At 39.1% G+C, this 21,012-nt stretch overlaps 1 protein-coding gene across 1 annotated transcript in view; it reads left to right on the top strand.

Annotated features, from left to right (window-relative positions):
• Positions 1–21,012, top strand: part of LOC118841655 (ATP-binding cassette sub-family A member 3-like) — a 253,568-nt gene that overhangs the window by 151,682 nt on the left and 80,874 nt on the right. Inside the window, exon 18 of the mRNA XM_036749234.1 lies at positions 18,505–18,718. Within this exon, the coding sequence (XP_036605129.1) occupies positions 18,505–18,718 (214 nt within the window). The remainder of the gene's footprint in view (positions 1–18,504; positions 18,719–21,012) is intronic.

Below are 21,012 nucleotides of genomic sequence, written 5' to 3'. Positions count from 1 at the left end.
GTAAGATATTGGTCTATGCCCAGTTTTTGCCCTACCATTTTCCAATTTTCCCAACAGTTTTTGTGAAATAGTGAATTCTTAGCCCAGAAGCTGGCCTCTTTGGGTTTATCAAAGAGTAGATTGCTATAGTTGTTGACTTCTCCATCTTGTATTCCTATCCTATTCCACTAATCCACACCTCTGTTTCTTAGCCAGTACCAGGTAGTTTTGATGACTGCTGCTCTGTAGTACAGTTTAATATCTGGTATGGCTAGGCCACCTTCTCTAGCATGTCTTTTCATTAATACCCTAGATATTCTAGACCTCTTGTTTTTCCAGATGAATTTTGTTATTATTTTGTCCAGCTCTGTAAAATAATTTTTTGGTAGTTCGATTGGTATGGCACTAAATAGATAGATTAATTTAGGTAAAATTGTCATTTTTATTATATTACCTCGGCCTAACCATGAGCAACTCATATTTTTCCATTTATTCAGATCTGACTTTATTCGCGTGAAAAGTGTTTCATAGTTATGTTCATATAGGCCCTGGGTTTGTCTTGGCAAATAGACTCCCAAATATTTTATAGTGCCTTCAGTAACTTTGAATGGAATTTCTCTTTCTATCTCTTGCTGTTGGGCTTTGTCAGTAATGTATAGGAATGCTGAGGATTTATGTGGGTTTATTTTATATGCTGCAACTTTGCTAAAGTTGTTTATTATTTCAAGTAGTTTTTTACTTGATTCTCTAGGATTCTCTAAATAAATCATCATATCATCTGCAAAAAGTGATAATTTAGTTTCTTCTTTTCCTAATCTAATTACTTCAATTTCTTTTTCTTCTCTTATTGCTACAGCTAACGTTTCTACTACCAAATTGAATAGTAGGGGTGATAATGGACATCCTTGTTTCACCCCTGATCTTATTGGGAATGCATCTAGCTTATCCCCATTACAAATAAAGCTTGTTGATGGTTTTAGGTAGATGCTATTTATAATTTTGAGGAAGGTTCCATTTATTCCTATGCTTTCTAGTGTTTTTAATAGGAATGGGTGTTGTATTTTGTCAAAGGCTTTTTCTGCATCTATTGAGATGATCATATGGTTTCTGCTAGTTTTGTTGTTGATATGGTCAATTATGCTAATAGTTTTCCTAATATTGAACCAGCCTTGCATTCCTGGAATAAATCTTACCTGGTCATAGTGGATTATTCTCGTGATGACTTGCTGCAGTCTTTTTGCTAATATTTTATTTAAAATTTTTGCATCAATATTCATTAGGGAAATTGGTCTATAATTTTCTTTCTCTGTTTTGACTCTACCTGGTTTGGGTATTAGTACCATGTTTGTGTCATAAAAAGAATTTGGTAGGACTCCTTCTTCACCTATTTTCCCAAATAGTCTACAAAGTATTGGACTTAGTTGTTCTTTAAATGTTTGATAGAATACACATGTAAAACCATCTGGCCCTGGAGATTTTTTCCTAGGGAGTTCATTGATGGCATGCTCAATTTCTTTTTCTGAGATGGGGTTATTTAGAAATTTTACTTCCTTTTCTATTAACCTGGGCATTTTATGTTTTTGTAGATATTCATCCATATCCCTAAGGTTGTCAAATTTATGAGCATACAATTGGGCAAAATAATTCCTAATTATTGTTTTGATTTCCTCTTCTTTAGAGGGGAACTCACCCTTTTCATTTTTGTTACTGGTAATTTGATTTTCTTCTTTCTTTTTTTTAATTAAATTGACCAAAGGTTTATCAATTTTATTGGTTTTTTCATAAAACCAGCTCTTTGTTTTATTTATTGATTCAATAGTTTTCTTGGTTTCAATTTTATTAATCTCTCCTTTGATTCTCAGAATTTCTAATTTGCTATTTAATTGGGGATTTTCAATTTGCTCTTTTTCTAGCTTTTTCAGCTGTATGCCCAGGTCATTTATCTCCTTTTTCACTATTTTATTCATGTAAGCATTTAGGGATATAAAACTTCACCTAAGAACTGCTTTTGCTACATCCCGTAAGTTTTGGTATGTTGTTTCATTATTGTTATTCTCTTGAATGAAGTTATTAATTGTTTCTCTGATTTATTCTTTGGCCCACTCATTCTTTAGAATTAGATTATTTAGTTTCAAATTAGTTTTTAGCTTATTTTTCCATGGTTCTTTATTAGAAATGATTCTTATTGCACCATGATCTGAAAAGGATGCTTCAACTACTTCTGCCTCTCTGCACTGGTTTGTGAGGTTTCTGTGCCCTAGTACATGGTCAATTTTTGAGTATGTGCCATGTACTGCTGAGAAGAAAGTATATTCCTTTTTATCCCCATTCAGTTTTCTCCAGAGGTCTATCATATCTGCCTTTTCTAAAATTCTGTTTACTTCCTTAACTTTTCTCTTATTTATTTTGAGGTTAGATTTATCAAGTTCAGAAAGGGGGAGGTTGAGGTCTCCCAATATTATAGTTTTGCTGTCTATTTCTTCCTGTAATTCCCTTAACCTCTCCTCTAAGAATTTGTATGCCTCACCACTTGGTGCATATATGTTAAATAATTATATTGTTTCATTGTTTATGGTTCCTTTTAGCAGGATATAATGTCCTTCCTTATCTCTTAATTAAATCTATCTTTACTTTTGCTTTGTCTGAGATTAGGATTGCTACACCTGCTTTTTTTTTACTTTAGCTGAGGCACAATATATTTTACTCCAGCCTTTTACCTTTACCCTGTGTGTATCCCTCTGTTTCACATGTGTTTCTTGTAAACAGCATATTGTAGGATTATGGTTTTTAATCCATTCTGCTATCTGCTTCTGTTTTATGAGAGTGTTCATCCCATTCACATTCAGAGTTATGATTTCTACCTGTCTTTTTCTCCATCCTATTTCCTCCTGTTTATGCTTTTATTTCTCCCTTTCCCCTTCTGCTCCTCAACAAAATTTTGCTTTTGACCGCCGCCTTCCTCAGTTTACCCTCCCTCTTTATTCCCCTCCCTTATCTTACCGTTTCCCACTTTCTACTGCTCCCCTCCCTTCTGACCCCCCCTCCCTTTTTTCCCCACTTCCCCTCCTACTTCCCGTAGGTCAAGTTAGATTTCTAAACTTATCAGGGTATGTTATTCCCTTCTTGAACCAGATCAGTTGACAGTGATGCTCAAATACTGCTCTTCTCCCTACCTTCTTTCCCTCTACTATAATATGTTTTGTGCCTCTTCATTTGGTGTAATTTACCCTTTTCTACTACCTCCTTACCTCTTTTCTCATAGCCCTTGCTTTACATCTCTTACTTATGTTTTTTATCTTTACATCAGTTAATTTATACAGGCATTCACAATCTATGTGTATCCCTTTCAATTGTCATAATAGCTGTACTATTCTCAAGACTGACATATATATCTATATCTATATCTATCTATATCTATATCTATATATCTATATATATATATCTATATATATAGATATATATATATAACATACATATGATGATATAATACCACATAAAGATACAGACAATCTGCCCTTATTGGTTAATAAGGTTTGTGCGGGTTTTCCCCCCGGTTACCTTTTTATGTCTCTCTTGAGTTTTGTATTTGGAGATCATTTTTTCCATTGAGTTCTGGCCTTTTCATCAGGAAGGTCTGGAATTCCCTTATTTCATTGAATGTCCATTGCCTTGCCTGGAAAATTATGCTTAGTTTTGCTGGGTAGTTGATCCTTGGTTGTAGTCCCAGCTCCTTTTCCCTTCAGAATATCATATTCCAATTTCTCTTGTCTTTTAATGTGGAAGCTGAGAGATCCTGCATGATCCTTACTGTAGTTCCATGATATTTGAATTGCTTCTTTTTGGCTGCTTGCAGTATTTTCTCCTTGAGTTTATAGTTCTGAAATTTGGCTATAATATTTCTTGGTGTTTTCAGTTTGGGATCTCTTTCAGGGGGTGATCGGTGAATTCTTTCAATGACTATTTTGCCCTGTGGTTCTAGGACCTCTGGCCAGTTGTGTTTGATAATTTCTTCGAAGATACTGTCAAGGCTCTTTTTTTCATCGTGGATTTCCAGTAGACCAATAACTCTTAAACTGTCTCTCCTGGATCTATTTTCCAGGTCAGTTGTTTTGCCAATCACATATTTCACATTTTTTCCTATTTTTTCATTCTTTACGTTTTTGTTTTCCTACTTCTTGGTGCCTCATAGATTCATTAGCTTCCACTTGCTCAACTCTAATTTTTAATGAGTTAGTGTTTTCATTTTGCTTTTGAGTCTCCTTTTCCAGTTGGTTGATTTTGTCTCTCAGGGTGTCATTTTCTCTCTCTAGATTCTGAATCTCCGTAGCCATTTCACCAATCTTATCCTTTAGGGACTTGATTTCATCAGTGGATTTTTTTTTCATTTTTTTCCATTTTTTCTTTTAGTTCCCTAATTTGGTTTTTAAAATCCTCCTTTAGCTCTTCCAGCAATGCTTTTTGGGCTGAAGACCAGTTCATACTACCTTTTGAGGTATCCGATGTATCTACAGTGTCATTGCTGTCCTATTCCATATTGGTATTTTGATCCTGCCTGTCGCCATAAAAAGAATCTATTGTCCTGGGTTTTTTTGTGTTCTTCTTCATGTTTGTTGGTTTGCCTTTTCCTGGATTTACAACAAATCTCTCCCTTTGGGGCTCAGGGCTCTCTGTCCCAGCTTTCTTATTCTGGGGGTTGTGAGTCTAGAATTATAGCCTTCAGTTTCCTGAGGTGTGGGGGAGGGGTCTGGCTCCCTGACTTCTCACTCCCTATGGGTGCTCTCCAGCAGTGTTACTTTTCCACAGTGGTCTCAGCTGTTTGTTGTTTGAGCTGATGTCTGGCACTTCCCCTGGGGGAGCAAGATTACATCTAGCCTCCTGGCGTTGACCCCTGCTGACTCTGCCCCTCTAGGAGTGATGAATTTCTAGTATTTGACCACTGAAGCCCCACTTCTTTCTGCTCTGTTCCAGCATTATGTTTTTTTCCCTGAGGAATTCTCTGGGTGGGGAGGGGAGGGAATTAGAGCTGTTACCTGGCCATTATGTCTCCCAGAAGTTCAAGAAGCCAAGTTTCTGGGCTGCAAACGTCAGGAGTTGGTGTTTCCTGGCTGGTGGCATTGCGCTGCCTCTCGTTGCTTCCACAGACTGCCATCCTGTGTTGGGAGTCCTGGGGATCTCCGCCGGTTTCGGGTGCCCAGCTTTCTTCCAGCCTGTCTCCCACGTGGATTTCCAGGCTGGCTGCTTCTGCTTTGGTCTGGAGCAGCTCTGCACCAAGCCCTCTCTGAGCCTACAGATTCGTGCCTTCAGCCTTTCAGACTCTCCCAGCTCGGAGATTTGCCCCACACAGACTGCTTGCGGTTTCTAACTCTCTCAAATCTGCTCAAATTCACTTTTTTATAGGAATCTGACAGACCTTGTGAGAGAGCTCCTGTAAGACGCTGCCTTCATGCGGCCATCTTGGCTCCGCCCCCTCTCTTTTCACATTTTTCTTGCATTGCTATCATTTCTTTTCCCATTTTATTCTCTACCACTATGATTTAAAATCTTTTTTTTTTTGTTCTTTCTATCTCTTTGTTTAAGTCTTTTAGAAATTCCTGATGGGCTTGTATCCAATCTGTATTTTTTAAAGCTTTACTTACAAATGTTTTCAAGTAATTTTCTTCTTCTATTTTTGTGTCTTGCGATTCTTGTCACCATAATAGCTTTTTATAATAAGGAAGGTTTTTTTGTTTGTTTACACATATTTCCAGCCTACTGGACTTTAAGTGTTGTGTTCTGCTCACTTCTTGGGGGAATATCTGGCCTGAACCTCTGTCCTTTTATGTCCTTTTGTTGCTTTCTCAGCTCAGTCTGGGGCCTGGGGTAATAGATGACAGAGTATTCTTGTTCCCAGTGCTAGTATAGGGGTCTCCTACAATATCTTTCTGCCTAAATGTTCAGTCCCATTGCCATCTTTGGGTGCTGGTGTGTCCTTGCTGCTGGTCCCCCTCTCCCCCACCCCCTGGCCCAATTCTGTGTCTGTCTTTTGTCCTGCTGCCATTGCTGAGCTCCTGGCTGGAAAAATGACCCAATGGAACTTTTTCTTGCCTTTCTCAATTATAATTCAGTCTGGAGGATGTGAAGGAGTGAAGATAAAATCCCCACTCTGTCATCTTGTCTCCATTCCTCCCTCCCTTTGGGGTATTATTATATCCACATAGATATTAGAGCGAGGGTGGAAGTAAAAACAATGAGATTTAGGTACTGATTAGATGTATCAGAGCACCACAGTTCTTCTAGTCTCCTAGGTTTACAACCCTAGCTCTTGACTTCTTCTCCCTTACCTCACATATCCAGGCAGCTGCCAAAACTTGCTATTTCTTACTCCTTGAGATTTTGCATATCCATCTCCTCTCTCCTTATATTCTCATGGCCTTAGTTCAGGTCCTTATCATATCTTGCTCAGATTATTTCAACCACATCCTCATTGGTCTCAAAATTTCTTCCCACTTCAGTACATTTTCCACACTCCTCTCTTTATGCTCAAATCTGACAATACTACTCTAGTACTCAGTAAACTCTAGTGCTTCCCTATTCCCTCTAGAATAAAATATAAGTTCTATTTAGGTTTTATTTTATATTTTATTCTGAACTTAGACACCCAAAAAGAGCTTTTGCACATACAAATCAGAACACATAAAGAGAAACTGTGGATTTTATATGAAACCATGAATCTCCATTTCATGCTGCTTCTTTAAATATATGTATATATTATATGTATATGTATATATAATTACAGTATATCATTCCACAAATTACTTTTAGAACAATCCTACTTGTCTGTGCTTCCTTCTGAACTTCCTTCTGTTACCTTGTGTTCATTTTAAAAATACTTCCATGATGAGCTTTTGTTTTGTATCACTGTTGTTAACCTCTTCCTCTTCTTCCAAATTTCCCTGCTAAATCAGGATCTGAATGAAAAAAAATTAATAAATAAACATAGTCAAAACAAATCCAAGCAGTGACCATCCATCTTTCGGCCCCTCGAGCCCATCATCTCTCAGTCAGGATGTAGGTAATACACTTCATCATTGGTACTTGCATTGATCAGAGTTCTTAAGTCTTTAAAGTTATTTTTCTCTATGTTGTTTTTCCTGGTTCTACTCACTTCACTCTGAATTAGTTCATACTCCCCAAGCTTCTCTATCATTATCTCTTTTGTCATTTCTTATAGCACAATAATATTACATTATATTTATATGCCATAATTTGTTCAGCCATTCCCCAGTTGATGGGCATCACCCGCCCCCAGCCCCCTTAGATTCTTATTCTTTGCTTTGCTTTTCCTTTCTTTTAATCTCCCTTCAGAATCAGAAAGGTTGTTTTGCTTGCAGTTGTTCCCTTCCCAATAACATCCTCTGTCCTAACCCCACCTCGCTTTCCTACCTCCACTTTTTTCCTGTTGAGTTTAATGTCATTATTGTGTGTGAGATGCATTTTTCAGCTCTTCTTTGTCTATTTCAGATGAGAGTGAAGTTCATCTCAATCATTCCATTCCTTCCTCCATTTATGCATACTCATCTTCTTACACACTAATTGTGAGAAGTAGCAAGTTCCATCCCCCTATTTCTCCTTCCTACCTTTTACCTTTCCTTTACTCTCCCTTCTTAAAATCCTCAGAACAGAAATATTTCATGCTTTGGTCCTCAGTTTTTCTAATGTCAGGCCTTCAATATCCTTTGAAAACATTAAGATTCTGAAGAAACATTTATTTCTTCTCCCTCTGTGTGACCCACTTTATTGAAGTGGTCTAAAACCAAACTGCAATAACTCTGAGGTATGCTTTCATTTTTGACTGTTGGAATATTGTAGTCTATGAGACCAGCTCTCACATAAAGTTATTGTTGGTCAGTCATGTCTGATTCTTTGTGATCCATTTTGGGGATGGTTTCTTAGCAAAGATAATGGTTTGCCATTTCCTTCCCCGGCTCATTTTATAGATGAGGAAGCTGAGGTAAACAGAGTTAATTTTTTCCCAGGGTCACACAACTAGTAAGTGGCTAAGGCCAGATTTGAACTCAAGTCTTCCTGACTCTAGGCCCAATGCTGTATCCACTGTGCCACCTAGCTGCCCCCCCTCTTCTATAGTAGAAACTTCTTATCTTGTCTGATTTTTGACTGTGGTTCCTTGATTATCCTATTTTTGCTGTTGGCAGTATTTTTTCTTTAGAAGCTCTAAAGTTTGACCAACATTACTGTGAGCTTTTGTTTCTACCGTACACTCAGTAAGATGACTTGGCAGAAGCAGCAAACTCCTGACCTGCTCTCAATGTCACCTGAACCAGATTAAACTTTAATTGGGAAATGCTTAACAAAATAAATAAGTCAATATGCAACCAGCAAGGATCTTTTTCTTTTTGAGTTTGACTCTACTGGACTGAGAGAATTTGCAGATGTCTTCAGGGAAGAAACCTTGGCACATGCTGCATAGGGGCCCTTAGATTTTTTTCTTTGCTTTAGGTGGAAAGACACAGAAAAAGAGAACAAAGGGAATCATTGGAGGGGAATAGCTCTGAGGAAAAGGGCAAGGAGGAAGATATATAAAAAGTTCAAAAGAGTACAGAATGAGCAGCACCAATCTTCACCAGCCTAGCAGAATGGCAGCTGCTGAGCACCCTAAACAATGAACTCTTGCTCGTCAGTGGTAGTGCATTTCCTTTTGGGGATATGCAAAGCAGCAGAGTGGGCAGTCTTCCTGCTCCAGAAAGAAAGAAGACTGAGAACAGATTTTGTGGGGGGGTTGAGAAGGGTGGTATGAGTATAATATAGAGATCAGAGGAAGAAGGAAATTCAGGTGATGGTGTGTATTGGGCAGAGAAGGTTTCCCTGGAGCACTTCTCTGCTGCAGGTTAACACCAGAAAGTAGAGAGGGAGCTGGCTCAAAATGTTGATGCTGGCCTGTACTTGGTATGAAAGAATGTGGTGATAAGGAAGAACATTTTTAGTGAAAGTCTGTAGTGTACATGCACACAGAGGAAAGACTCTGGAGATTGGAAGTTACAGTTGTGTTACCCAGGTTTGGAGTCTTGGGCTCCCCTTGGGCTGTCACTTCAATGTGGCTGTGGTTGTGTGTGGCAAGGATCCATGGGTATCTGTTTTAGTCTGAGCTCAAAACTCATGTTGCTTCAATGACCCTTTGTGGCATGTACTAGAATTGGGGAAGTTATAATGAGAGTTTTATTCAGATCCAACTTAAGAGTTATGTTTATCTTAATTGGACCATCTAAATTTGCTTATAGTTTTCTACTCCCACAGAAGAGTTCTATCTACTACTGGTAGCATCACTAGACAGAATATAATAGTCCAAAATTTCCCTGTTGAGGAATACTTCCTTCTCCAGAAACACCAGGAATCTGGAAGTTCAACCTTGGACCTGTGTCTGTAGTGACCACTGAAAGACCAGGTAAATTCATGTTGAGGCTAGGAATGCCAATTCCTAGACTATAGGACTTAACATTTTAAGGTGTAAAGGTTTCATCATTCAAGCTAACTTCAGGATATATCTATAGATCAGGGTACCAGACATTGAAGTCCTTACTTGAAGTAAACTGCCAAGCATTCAAACTCTGCTTCAGAGATGGACTTAGATGGACTGGCCATGTTGTTCAAATGCAAAATGGATGCTTGTCAAAAAGACTATTTTATAGGCAACTCACACTGGCAAGCGTTTCACATAGTGATAAGAAGTAGTACAGGGACACCCTCAAGGCCTCTCTTAAGAACTTTGGATTTGATTGTGTGACATGGGAGAAACTGACACAGGACCACTCAATGTGGCATGCCCACATCAGAGAAGGTGCTGTGTTCTATGAGCAAAGCAGAATTGAGACAGCTCAAAGGAAACATGGGATGTACAGTTTTGAAGTATCCACCCCAAATGTTGGCATGGACTTTTTGTGGCTGACCTGTGGTAGAGCATTCCGAGCTCTAATCAGCTACAGTCAGACACTGAAACTTGATTCTGGCATAGTAATGTCATTTTGGTCCTCTTTGAGAACAAGAGACAACAACCAACCAGTCTTAAACAATGGTTCCCAAAGTGAAAACTTTGGCAACAGTGAAAGGTTTCTGAACACACAATGACCAAAAATTAATTAAAAATCAATCACGTGAGGAATCCAAAGTGTTTCAGGCAGTGCTTGCCTGTGTTATATCGCCAGCTTCACTGTAGCCTTGATTCTGAACACAAAGCATGTGCACTTGGCACTGCTCATGCCCTAAATCCACATAACACCAAGGAACACTGCAGAAACATGATAAAGGGTCATGAGTGGAAAAAGTTTAAGAATGACTGGCCTGGAGTATGACCAAACAAATGGTGATATGGGAATGTAGTTGAATGTTACTGTGCTGTAAGAAATTAATGTGATGAATACAGAAAAGTATGGAAAGACTTCTATGTACTGACACAAAGTGAAGTAAGCAGAACCAAGAAAACAATACACATGATGACTATAGGAATAAGAACAAACACAAACCAATAGGATCTGTATACTTATCTGATGCAAGTATGGGAACTTTTTGAAAAGCACAGGTGCATCACACAATTCAAAGAACATCATTTAGCCTTGGCCACCATAGAATTCTGTAACAGTTCATTTGTCCATCTAAAATCTTTTTATGTGACTTATATTTTCAATTCTTTGATTTTTTCCCTGTGCTTACACTGTTCACCCACCACATGTCCAGTAGTTAATGAGAACCTGGGAAAAGAGAGAGTAGCCCAGACCAACTATCAATGCATTCAGTGGTTAAAGTAGTTCACAGATAGGAAGCTGACCACCAACATACTGTAAAGGAACACTTGGGTTTAGGGATATTGGTTCTGGCTATCCTAAAACCTATGTACTGCTAAACCTTTAAAGAAACTAATAAGCAGTGTTGTAGACTCCTTCTTCCTAATTCATGTGATGAGTCATGGGGCTGACTTGCCAGAATAATCCTTTTCACATTCACATCCCAGGCCTGGAATGCACTGCTTTCTCACCTTTGCCTCTTAGAATCCTTTCTTTCTTTAAAGATGAAGACCAGGCTCCACTTTCTGCATGAGACCTTCCCTGATCCCTCCTCCCAACACCAGCTTATGGTGGCTTCTCCCCAAAGGCTTTCATGTTTATTTTGTATGCATTATATGTACATGTGTTTCAACAATCTAGCTAGCAGCTACTGTGGGGGTGCAAAACCAACAACAACCAGCTCACAGAACACTGCAAGCTCAGGTTCTTTTGATCTGCTTTACAAAGGAAAGCAACGTTAAGGGGTTAACAATCTTACTTTAATCCAGCATGCAAATACCATTCACTTAGTTCAGGGGAAAAAGCCAGCATCCTGAACTTCAGAGCAAATACGAACAAATTACAAACATCGACAGACAGACCAAATGCAATTCATAGTTACCAACATCTGAGTTCAGCCAGGGAGCTCTTAACAATGGCTGGCCCAGAGTCATGCAAATAATCCTGCTGTGGGTCAGAGCTCTGAAAAAGAGAAAGCCAACCTCTGGTTTTATATCTTTTTCAGGGTCAAGGGTGAGTCATACATGCGACTCAACCACGTGACCTAAAATCATCACAAAAATGCGACTTAAACCCACGTGCTCTAAAAGCCTCTGATGTCACAAACGTCATTAAAACCCATGTAAACTGGGTTTTCCCTTGAGGCAAGGAGGTCATCAAGGACTCCTAATTTAATCAGGGAAATAAAGGCCAAACTCTTCAAGGGCACTTGGTTGAATTAAGTGCTAAGAGCCCATTTTGATTGCCAATACAACATGCCAATATGAGCTCCTTAAAGCAAAGATAGCTTACTTTTTTCTTTATATCCCTAGTATCTAGCATAGTACCTGGTACATAGTAGGCACTTAGTAAGTGCTTCATGATTGATCTCCTGCTCCAGGAAATAAGGGCCTAATTTTCTGTGTACCCGAGAAAGCATGAATCCTTGGTGTGGTCCCATTAGTCTGTGAATATCTATATGTGGTGAAGGAGGTGTCTAAGAGCATGGTCTGGTTATACAAGGTAGCCATCATTTATGAGAACTAGATCCAAAATATTGAGGTAGATGCAGGTAATTTCAGCAGACATTTATTGAATGCCTCCCACATGCAAGACACTGTCTTACAAGCATGGATGATGCAAAGATGAAAGTCTCTGTCCTGAAAGAGCTTTTCAGCCAGGTTCTATCAGGTTTAGCATATCATCCCTATTAGCTGACCACAGGGGAATGCTTCTATGGGCTAAGCTACTGGCTTTGATCGTGGCCATGGAAACATGGGGGTACTTTCTTTTTATTATTATTATTCGTTATTATTACTTATTTATTATTTATAAAATATATAATGTATATAATAATATATAATAAATTATATATATATTATATAATAAATTATATATATATATATTATATTTATTATTATTTATTTACTTTAGTTTTCAACATTCACACCCACAAAATTTTGAGTTCCAAATTTTCTCCCTATCTCTCCCCTCCCCCCACCCAAGACAGCATGCATTCTGATTACTTCTTCCCTCAATCTTCCCTCCCTTCTATCATCCCATTTCTCTTTCCCTTTCCCATCCATATTCCCATAGGGCAAGATAGATTTCTTTTTCTTTAAATAAATCATTATTTATTTGGTTAATATTTTAGTTTTCAGCATTTATTTTCACCAGTTTAAATTACAAATTTTCTCCCAATTTCTACCCTCCACCCTCCACTCCAAGATGGTATATATTCTGATTGCCCTGTTCCCCAGTCAGCCCTCCCTTCTGTCACCCCAACCCCCCAATCCCCTTTTCCTTTACTTTTTTGTAGGGCAAGATAGATGTTTATGCCCCATTGCCTGTATAACATATTTCCTAGTTGCATGAAAAAAGTTTTTTTTGAACATCTTCTTCCAAAAATTTGAGTTCCAAATTCTTTCCCCTCTTTCCCCTCTTCCCTCCCCACCCACCCTCTCTATCCTATTCTATCCCCCTTTATCCAGTTTTCTCCCTTGACCCTGTCCCTTTTCCAAAGTGTTTGCTTTTCGTTACCTCCTCCCCCTATCTGCCCTCTCTTCTATCGTGTCCCCTTTTTTATCTTCTTCCTCCTTCTTTCCTGTGGGGTGAGATACCCAATTGAGTGTGTATGTTACTCCCTCCTCAGGTCAAATCCGATGAGAGCAAGATTCGCTCATTCCCCCTCACCTACCCCCTCTTCCCTCCTAACAGAACTGATTTTTCTTGCCACTTTTATGCAAGATAATTTACTCCATTCTATCTCTCCCCTTCTCCCTCTCTCAATATATTCCTCTCTCATCCCTCAGTTTGATTTTATTTTTTTAGATATCATCCCTTCATATTCAACTCACCTTGTGCCCTCTGTCTACATATATATGTGTATATATATATATACATATATATATGTATATGTATGTATGTATGTATATTCCCTTCAGCTACTCTAATACTGAGGTCTCATGAATTACACACATCATCTTTCCATGTAGGAATGTAAACAAAACAGTTCAACTTTAGTAAGTCCCTTGTGATTTCTCTTTCTTGTTTACCTTTTCATGCTTCTCTTGATTCTTGTGTTTGAAAGTCAAATTTTCTATTCAGCTCTGGTCTTTTCACTGAGAAAGCTTGAAGGACCTCTATTTTATTGAAAATCCATATTTTGCCTTGGAGAATGATACTCAGTTTTGCTGGGTAGGTTAGTCTTGGTTTTAATCCTAGCTCCATTGACCGCCAGATTATCGTATTCCAAGCCCTTCGATCCCTTAATGTAGAAGCTGCTAGATCTTGTGTTATCCTGATTGGGTTTACACAATATTCAAATTGTTTCTTTCTGGCTGCTTATAGTATTTTCTCCTTGATCTGGGAGCTCTGGAATTCGGTGACAATATTCCTAGGAGTTTTCTTTTGGGGATCTTTCTCAGGAGGCAATCCATGGATTCTTTCCATTTCTATTTTACCCTCTGGCTCTAGAATATCAGGGAAGTTCTCCTTGATAATTTCTTGAAAGATGATGTTTAGGCTCTTTTTTTGATCATGGCCTTCAGGTAGTCCAATAATTTTTAAATTATCTCTCCTGGATCTATTTTCCAGGTCAGTGATTTTTCCAATGAGATATTTCACATTGTCTTCCACTTTTTCATTCCTTTGGTTCTGTTTTATAATATCTTGATTTCTCAAAAAGTCAACAGCTTCCAATTGGTCCAATCTAATTTTTAAGGTAGTATTTTCTTCAGTGGTCTTTTGGACCTCCTTTTCCATTTGGCTAATTCTGCCTTTCAAGGCATTCTTCTCCTCATTGTCTTTTTGGAGCTCTTTTGCCATTTGAGTTAGTCTATTTTTAAGGTGTTCTTTTCTTCAGTATTTTTTGGGTTCTCCTCTAGCAAGTCATTGACTTGTTTTTCATGGTTTTCTCATATCACTCTCATTTCTTTTCCCAATTTTTCCTCTACTTATCTTATTTGCTTTTCCAAATGCTTTTTGAGCTCTTCCATGGCCTAAGACCAGTTCACATTTTTCTTGGAGGCTTTTTATGTAGGCTCTTTGACTTTGTTGACTTCTTTAGGCTGTATGTTTTGGTCTTATTTGTCACCAAAGAAAGATTCCAAAGTGTGAGTCTGAATCTGAGTCCATATTTGCTGCCAGGCCATGTTCCCAGCCAACTACTTGACCCTTGAGTTTTTTGTCAGGGTATGACTGCTTGTAGAGTAGAGAGTACTTTGTCCCAAGGTTGAGGGGCTGTGCTGTTGTTTTCAGAGCTATTTCTACACAGCAAGCTCTGCCACACTAGTGGTCCTCCTCCTCCAAGAACCACCAACCGGGACTGGACTCAGATCTTAAGCAGGCTCTGCAATCCCTCTCAGATCCGCCACTTAATTCCTCCCACCAGGTGGGCCTGGGGCCGGAAGCAACTGCAGCTGTAATTCTGTAGCTGCACCACCTCCACTGCCCCTGGGGCAGTGGCCAAACCACGAACTCCTTTCACTGCAGTTTTTCCCACTAACCTTCTCTGTTGTCTTTGGTGTTTGTGGGTTGAGAAGTCTGGTAACTGCCACAGTTCACTGATTCAGGGCACTAGGGCCTGTTGTGCCTGGCTCCCAGTCTAGTTGGTCTAGGCGCAGCCCACGCTGGATTCTGCCCTGCTCCACTCCCAGCTTCGTGCATGATAGACCTTACCCAGCCACCATCCAGGCTGTCCTGGCCTGAAGCCCTGCTTCCCTCAGCTATTTTGTGGGTTCTGCAGTTCTAGAATTTGTTCAGAGCCATTTTTATCGGTGTTTGAAGGGTTCTGGGAGACAGCCCTGGAGAAGTCCATGCTTTCCAGCCACCATCTTGGCTCTGCCCCCAAGATAGATTTCTGCACCCCATTGCCTGTATTTCTTATTTTCCAATTGCATGTAGAAACAATTTTTAATGTTCATTTTTAAAACTTTGAGTTCCACATTCTCTCCCTTCCTCCCTCCCCACCTACCCTCACTGACAAGGCAAGCAATTTCATATAGGTTACACCTGTGTAGTCATACAAAATGCTTCCATAAAAGTCATGTTGTGAAAAGACTAACTCTATTTCACTCCATCCTATTGCACCCCCCATTTATTCTATTCTCTCCTTTGACCTTGTCCCTCCTCAAAAATATTTGCTTCTGATTACCCCCTCCTCCCATTTGCCCTCCTTTCTATCATCCCCACCTCTCTTATCCCCTTCTCCCTTGCTTTCCTGTAGGATAAAATAGATTTTCATACCCAATTGAGTGTGTATGTTATTCCTTCCTTAAGCCAAATCCTATGAGAGTAAGGTTCACTCATTCCCTTTCACCTTCCCCCTCCTCCCCTCCACTGTAAAAGCTTTTTTTGCCACTTTTATGTAAGATAATTTACTCCATTCTACCTCTCCCTTTCTCCTTCTCCCAGTACATTCCTCTCTCATACCTTAATTTTATTTTTTAGTTATCATCCCTTCATTTTCCACTCACCCTGTGCCCTCTGTCTAGATAGATAGATGGATAGATAGATAGATTCCCTCCAACTACCCTAATACTGAGAAAGGTATTATGAGTTACAAATACCATCTTTCCATGTAGGAACGGAAACAGTTCAACTTTAGTAAGTCCATTATGATTTCTCTTTCCTGTTTACCTTTTCATGCTTCTCTTGAATCTTGTATTTCAAAGTCATATTTTCTTTTCAGTCTGGTCTTTTCATCAAGAATGCTTGAAAGTCTTCTATTTCATTGAATGTTTATTTTCCCCATGAAAGTATTATGCTCAAATTTGCTAGTTAGCTGCTTCTTGGTTTTAATCCTGGATCATTTGACCTCCTGAATATCACATTCCAAGCCCTCGGATCCGTTATGGTAGAAGTTGCTAAATCTTGTATTATCCTGATTGTGTCTCCACAATATTTGAATTGTTTCTTTCTGGCTGCTTGCAGTGTTTTTCCTTGACCTGGGAACTCTGGAATTTGGCTACAATACTCCTGGGAGTTTTCATTTTGGGATCTCTTTCAGGAGATGATCAGGGGATTCTTTCAATTTCTATTTTACCCTCTGGTTCCAGAATATCAGGACAGTTTTTCTTGAAAATTTCTTGAAAGATGATGTCTAGGCTCTTTTTTTATCATGGCTTTCAGGTAGTAAAATAATTATAAAATTATCTCTCCTTGATCTATTGTCCAGGTCAGTTGTTTTTCCAATGAGATATTTCACATTGTCTTTTTTAATTCTTTTTTTTAAAATTCATGATTTCTCATTAAGTCATTAGTTTCTGTTTGCTCCATTCTAATTTTTAAGGAATTGTTTTCTTCAGTGAGCTTTTGGACCTCCTTTTATGGGGGTACTTTCTTCAAGTGTTTTCATTCTAGCTAATAGTTCTTATAGAACAGTGAAACATATGTTATTTCCTAAAGACCTAGGTCCTATCCAAGCAGTATGACCACTAGATGTTATTGTTCTCTAGAACAATGCCTCCAAAGAAGCAGCAAGGGAGCACAATGGATAAAGCACTGGGCCTGGAATCAGGAAGAGCTGAATTCAAATCCAGCCTCAGTCACTTACTGTGTGACCCATCCACCCTCATTGAGAGGGTTAGTCATTTAACCTTTGCCTACCTCAATTTCCTTATAACAGTGTCCACCTCCCAGGGTTATTATAAGCATCCATTGAGATAATATTTGTAAAGTCCTTAGCATACTACCTAGCACATAGTAGGTTCTTTATAGATACTTATTCCATCTTCCTTTCCCCAAGAGCTGGTGTGGTTTAGCTGAGAATGGAATCTGATTTTTCAGAGCTTCAGGAATGCTGTGGGTCTTTACATTAATATTTCTAGTTTAGTGGAAAGAACCCTGGATTTGGAATCAGAAAATCTTGATTCTGGCCTTAATTCCTATGTAATCTTGGAAACAAGTCAACTTTGTTGGGTCAGTTTCCTCATCTATAAAATAAATAATTCACACTCTGTGACCTCTTTTCCATGTCTTTTCCATGGACTCTGATATTCATATCCCCATGTGAATATGTCATTTGGGAATACCTGTGAGCCTTCTCCCCCAGGGTTCTCTTATTCAGGCTAAACATCCCCATTTCTTTCAACTGATTATATATTATTTTAGTAGCAATAGTCTACTACATTGGGAAAGGTGCTAAATTTGGAGTTGGAAAAAAGTGTTAAATCCTGATGTTGCTTTTTCCCTATCTGTGAGATCTCTGTTTCTTTATCTGAAAAAACAAGGGAGTTGAACTAGATAACCTCTGAGGTCCCCTCCATTAATAAATCAATGGTCCTTCCTATGATCTTAAGTACAATAGACTTATTACCTGTCTAAGTACATTATACTTCTGCTAATATTATACATTATATGTTCTACTTTATTATGCATTATGCATTCTACTTCAACTTAAAAGCACATTAGGGTTTGTTGGTTTTGCTGGGCTTTTTGATTTTGGTTTGCATCACATCACACTATTCACTCATATTGAATTATGAAATCTTGCTTCCAATATCTCACCTTCATGTAGGATAAGAATAATGAAGATGCAAGTATTCCTGGCATAGCAAGGATGCAAAGCAGTCACTTTACCCACCAGATCACATAATTGATGATGCCCAGGGCAAGGTTAAAGGGCCTTCTAAAGACTTAGTAGAATAGGACAAGTCACCTAACATGACGGTATTCAGGGACAGTTGCAACTTGATCCTTAGAATGTTCTGTAAATAGGTATCTGCACTGGTGAAAGGATTCCCTCCCCATCCATGGCTTTTTTGACCAAGGAAAAGTCCATTCCACTAAAAAAAATAAGATGATACTGGTAGTGGGGGTGTAGGACTAGCTTTCCTTAGTGTTGAGCATTGTTGGGTGTTCCATCCATCTTCCTCTTTTAAAGGTGACACCAGCCCTTTCTTTCTTTGGCATTGATTTGGCATTGGTTTCTTGTTTGCTATGTGGACCATGTTCTTTCCCTTTATCCCAACCTAGCTCCTGTACTTAATCTTAGGTGGTGTTCAAAGCCTGTGATATAGAAGTTTTCTACAGTCACTTTATGGGTGTCCTGATGATCTTCATGTTATATGGATGGTCCATCATTCCCCTCATGTACCTCATGAGCTTCTTCTTTTTACGAAGTGCTGCTGCCTATACCAAGCTTGTCATATTTAACTTCTTTTCAGGATGGGCGAGTTTCCTATTTGTCTTCCTTATACAAATGAGAGGTAAGTTAGGGTGTCAAGATCTACCTCCCTCTCTGCTCAGCTTTCTCTCCCCCAATCCCCCCCACCCCCAAATGAACCCTTTTTCAAAATGTAGTCATTAACAAATCAAAAGCATTAATTTGAGGAATAGGAATTTTGCTAGACAGAGAAAGTGGTGTGGACCCGTGAAAAGCAGTGCTTATGAGGAATCTTCCAATCAAGAAGGTCAAATTCAGCCTGGCTGACCTACCCTGGTGGGTTAGAAAGACAAGTTTATGTGATGCAACTGTATTTTCTCCACTCTCTTCATTACCCCTACCTAAATTTCCTCACCATATTGGGTCTCTATGGCAAGGGATTTCTCACTTGGGTGCTATTAACAAAGTCAGTGAGGCAGGTGGCAGAGCAGGAGATAATTCCCAATTATGAACCATGAAGAAGAGAAGGTACATTTCATTTCTGGCAAGGTAGGTTGTTCACATTCTTCATGGAAGATACAAATGGGCAACATAAGTTTGATGAAGCTAGTTCATTTGGAATTACTGGTAAAATAATACTTTTATTTTACACAAGAGGAAAGCCTATAGGAGAAAGCAAGATCTGGGTTCAACTCCTGCCTCTCACACTTAAAATGGGTAAGTCATTTATCCTTTCAGCCTCAGTTCCTAAATCTGTAAATCTGGGATGAAATAATAATAATATCTACAGTTCCTCCTTATAATTAATAAGAGAATATGTTTAAAAGGCTTATAAAAGCCTCATATGCTCTATAAGCTTCAGCTAGTAAGTGTTCAGTAAGGGTTTATGATTAGTACTTGTGAGGACATTCTGCATCTTTTCAGATCATGAAGTCTAAGAAAGCTGCTTGAGGCTCAGAGAACTTAAGGGAATAGCTAGTAAATACCTGAGATAGGCTTTGAACCCAGGTCACCCTGACTCCAGTTCCAGTACTCTGTCTACTATGCCATTTTGCCTTTCTAAGAGAGATGCTGCTGATGGGATAATTTTTTGAAAATTCAGACATCATCAGAGCTGGGAAGGGATCAAAGCTCCTCTAATAATATGCTCTTATACAATTCAGAATTTTGGAAAAGCTTTTGGGCCAATGGGTTTCCAAAGAAGTTGACCCAAAGAAAAGGCGCATCATCTCACAGAGTGACAAGGACACCGCTGTGGAGCAGTTCTCTATTTCCTTCTTCCTAGCAGTGAAGGAGGGGGCCTAGAACATAGACAAATCCTATTGGAAGAAAGAAGATGCCCCTCTCTAGTATCCAGTCCAAACTCCCCATTTTACTGATGAGGAAACATCCCCCAAGTGGTGAACCACAATCCAGTGCTCATTCCATTATTTCAAGCTTCTTTCTCCCTCCTTAACTTCCTGCTGCCAGGTTCAAAGCATTTCCATTGTCTCTTGTCTTGAACATTCACATGATCTCATTTTCATTGTTTTTTCATAGGCCTTACTGAAGGCCTATGAGAGGAGATAGAAGTCAGCAGTCTCTAAATGGTCCTCAACAGATATAATTGTTTTGCATGATTATTCTGGTCCCAGGGCCTTTTCACATCCTGGGGATGTGATTACTGGGCCCAGCAGTTTGTTTTATAAAGGTCTAGATTTGTTTTAGAGCTGAGGAACCTAATATTTACAGGGTTTGGGAGCTCTAGAGCCAAGATCTTATGAGAGGGATTCTTGGTCCCAAATGTATTTACCCCAGGGAATGTTTTCTCCACTCTGGGAGTAGAGTGTTAACTGATCCAGGCCTGGACCTCCTTCCACAACAGAACCCCGGTCTCTGTCAGGGGGTACACACATTGGAGCTTTCTGCCACTTCAACAGAAAGGACCTAGGTAACACTTTGAATGGTAATGCTAAGTGTTGCCAGACCCCTGGGGAGAGAGATTAGAACTCCTTTTCTTTTTCATCTCAAGTGTCCAAGGTTCCCGAACTAAGCTTATTTTGGTAACTTGTACTGTCCTCTCCTCCCTCTTTTTTTTCTCTTCTGAGAGGATACAGTGTCCTTATCTGAAGAGTGGCACTTTCTGCACCTTTCTCCTAGGAACTAAATAAATCTTTCAGATGTCTTGGTTACAGGTTTATCCCGTTAATTATTAGTAGAAAAAATTTTTTTAAAACCAATCCCCATATTATCTCCCAGGACTGGATTCTTTTCCTTTCTCATACCTTCATTCCCAGAGTCTAAGAGATTATCATTAATCTGATTTTCTTCTTTTATCTTAATACTATGCCCCAGACCCTTTTCCTCCACCCATTTTGAAGATCATTGACATTTTCTGCTGAGTCCTGTTTCAGAGAG

This window comes from Trichosurus vulpecula, chromosome 1 (genome assembly GCF_011100635.1).
Source record: "Trichosurus vulpecula isolate mTriVul1 chromosome 1, mTriVul1.pri, whole genome shotgun sequence".
In the NCBI taxonomy this organism is placed as follows: Eukaryota; Metazoa; Chordata; class Mammalia; order Diprotodontia; family Phalangeridae; genus Trichosurus; species Trichosurus vulpecula.
The sequence above is the reverse complement of the archived record's forward strand: the minus strand, read 5'-3'. Positions and strand labels throughout refer to the sequence as shown.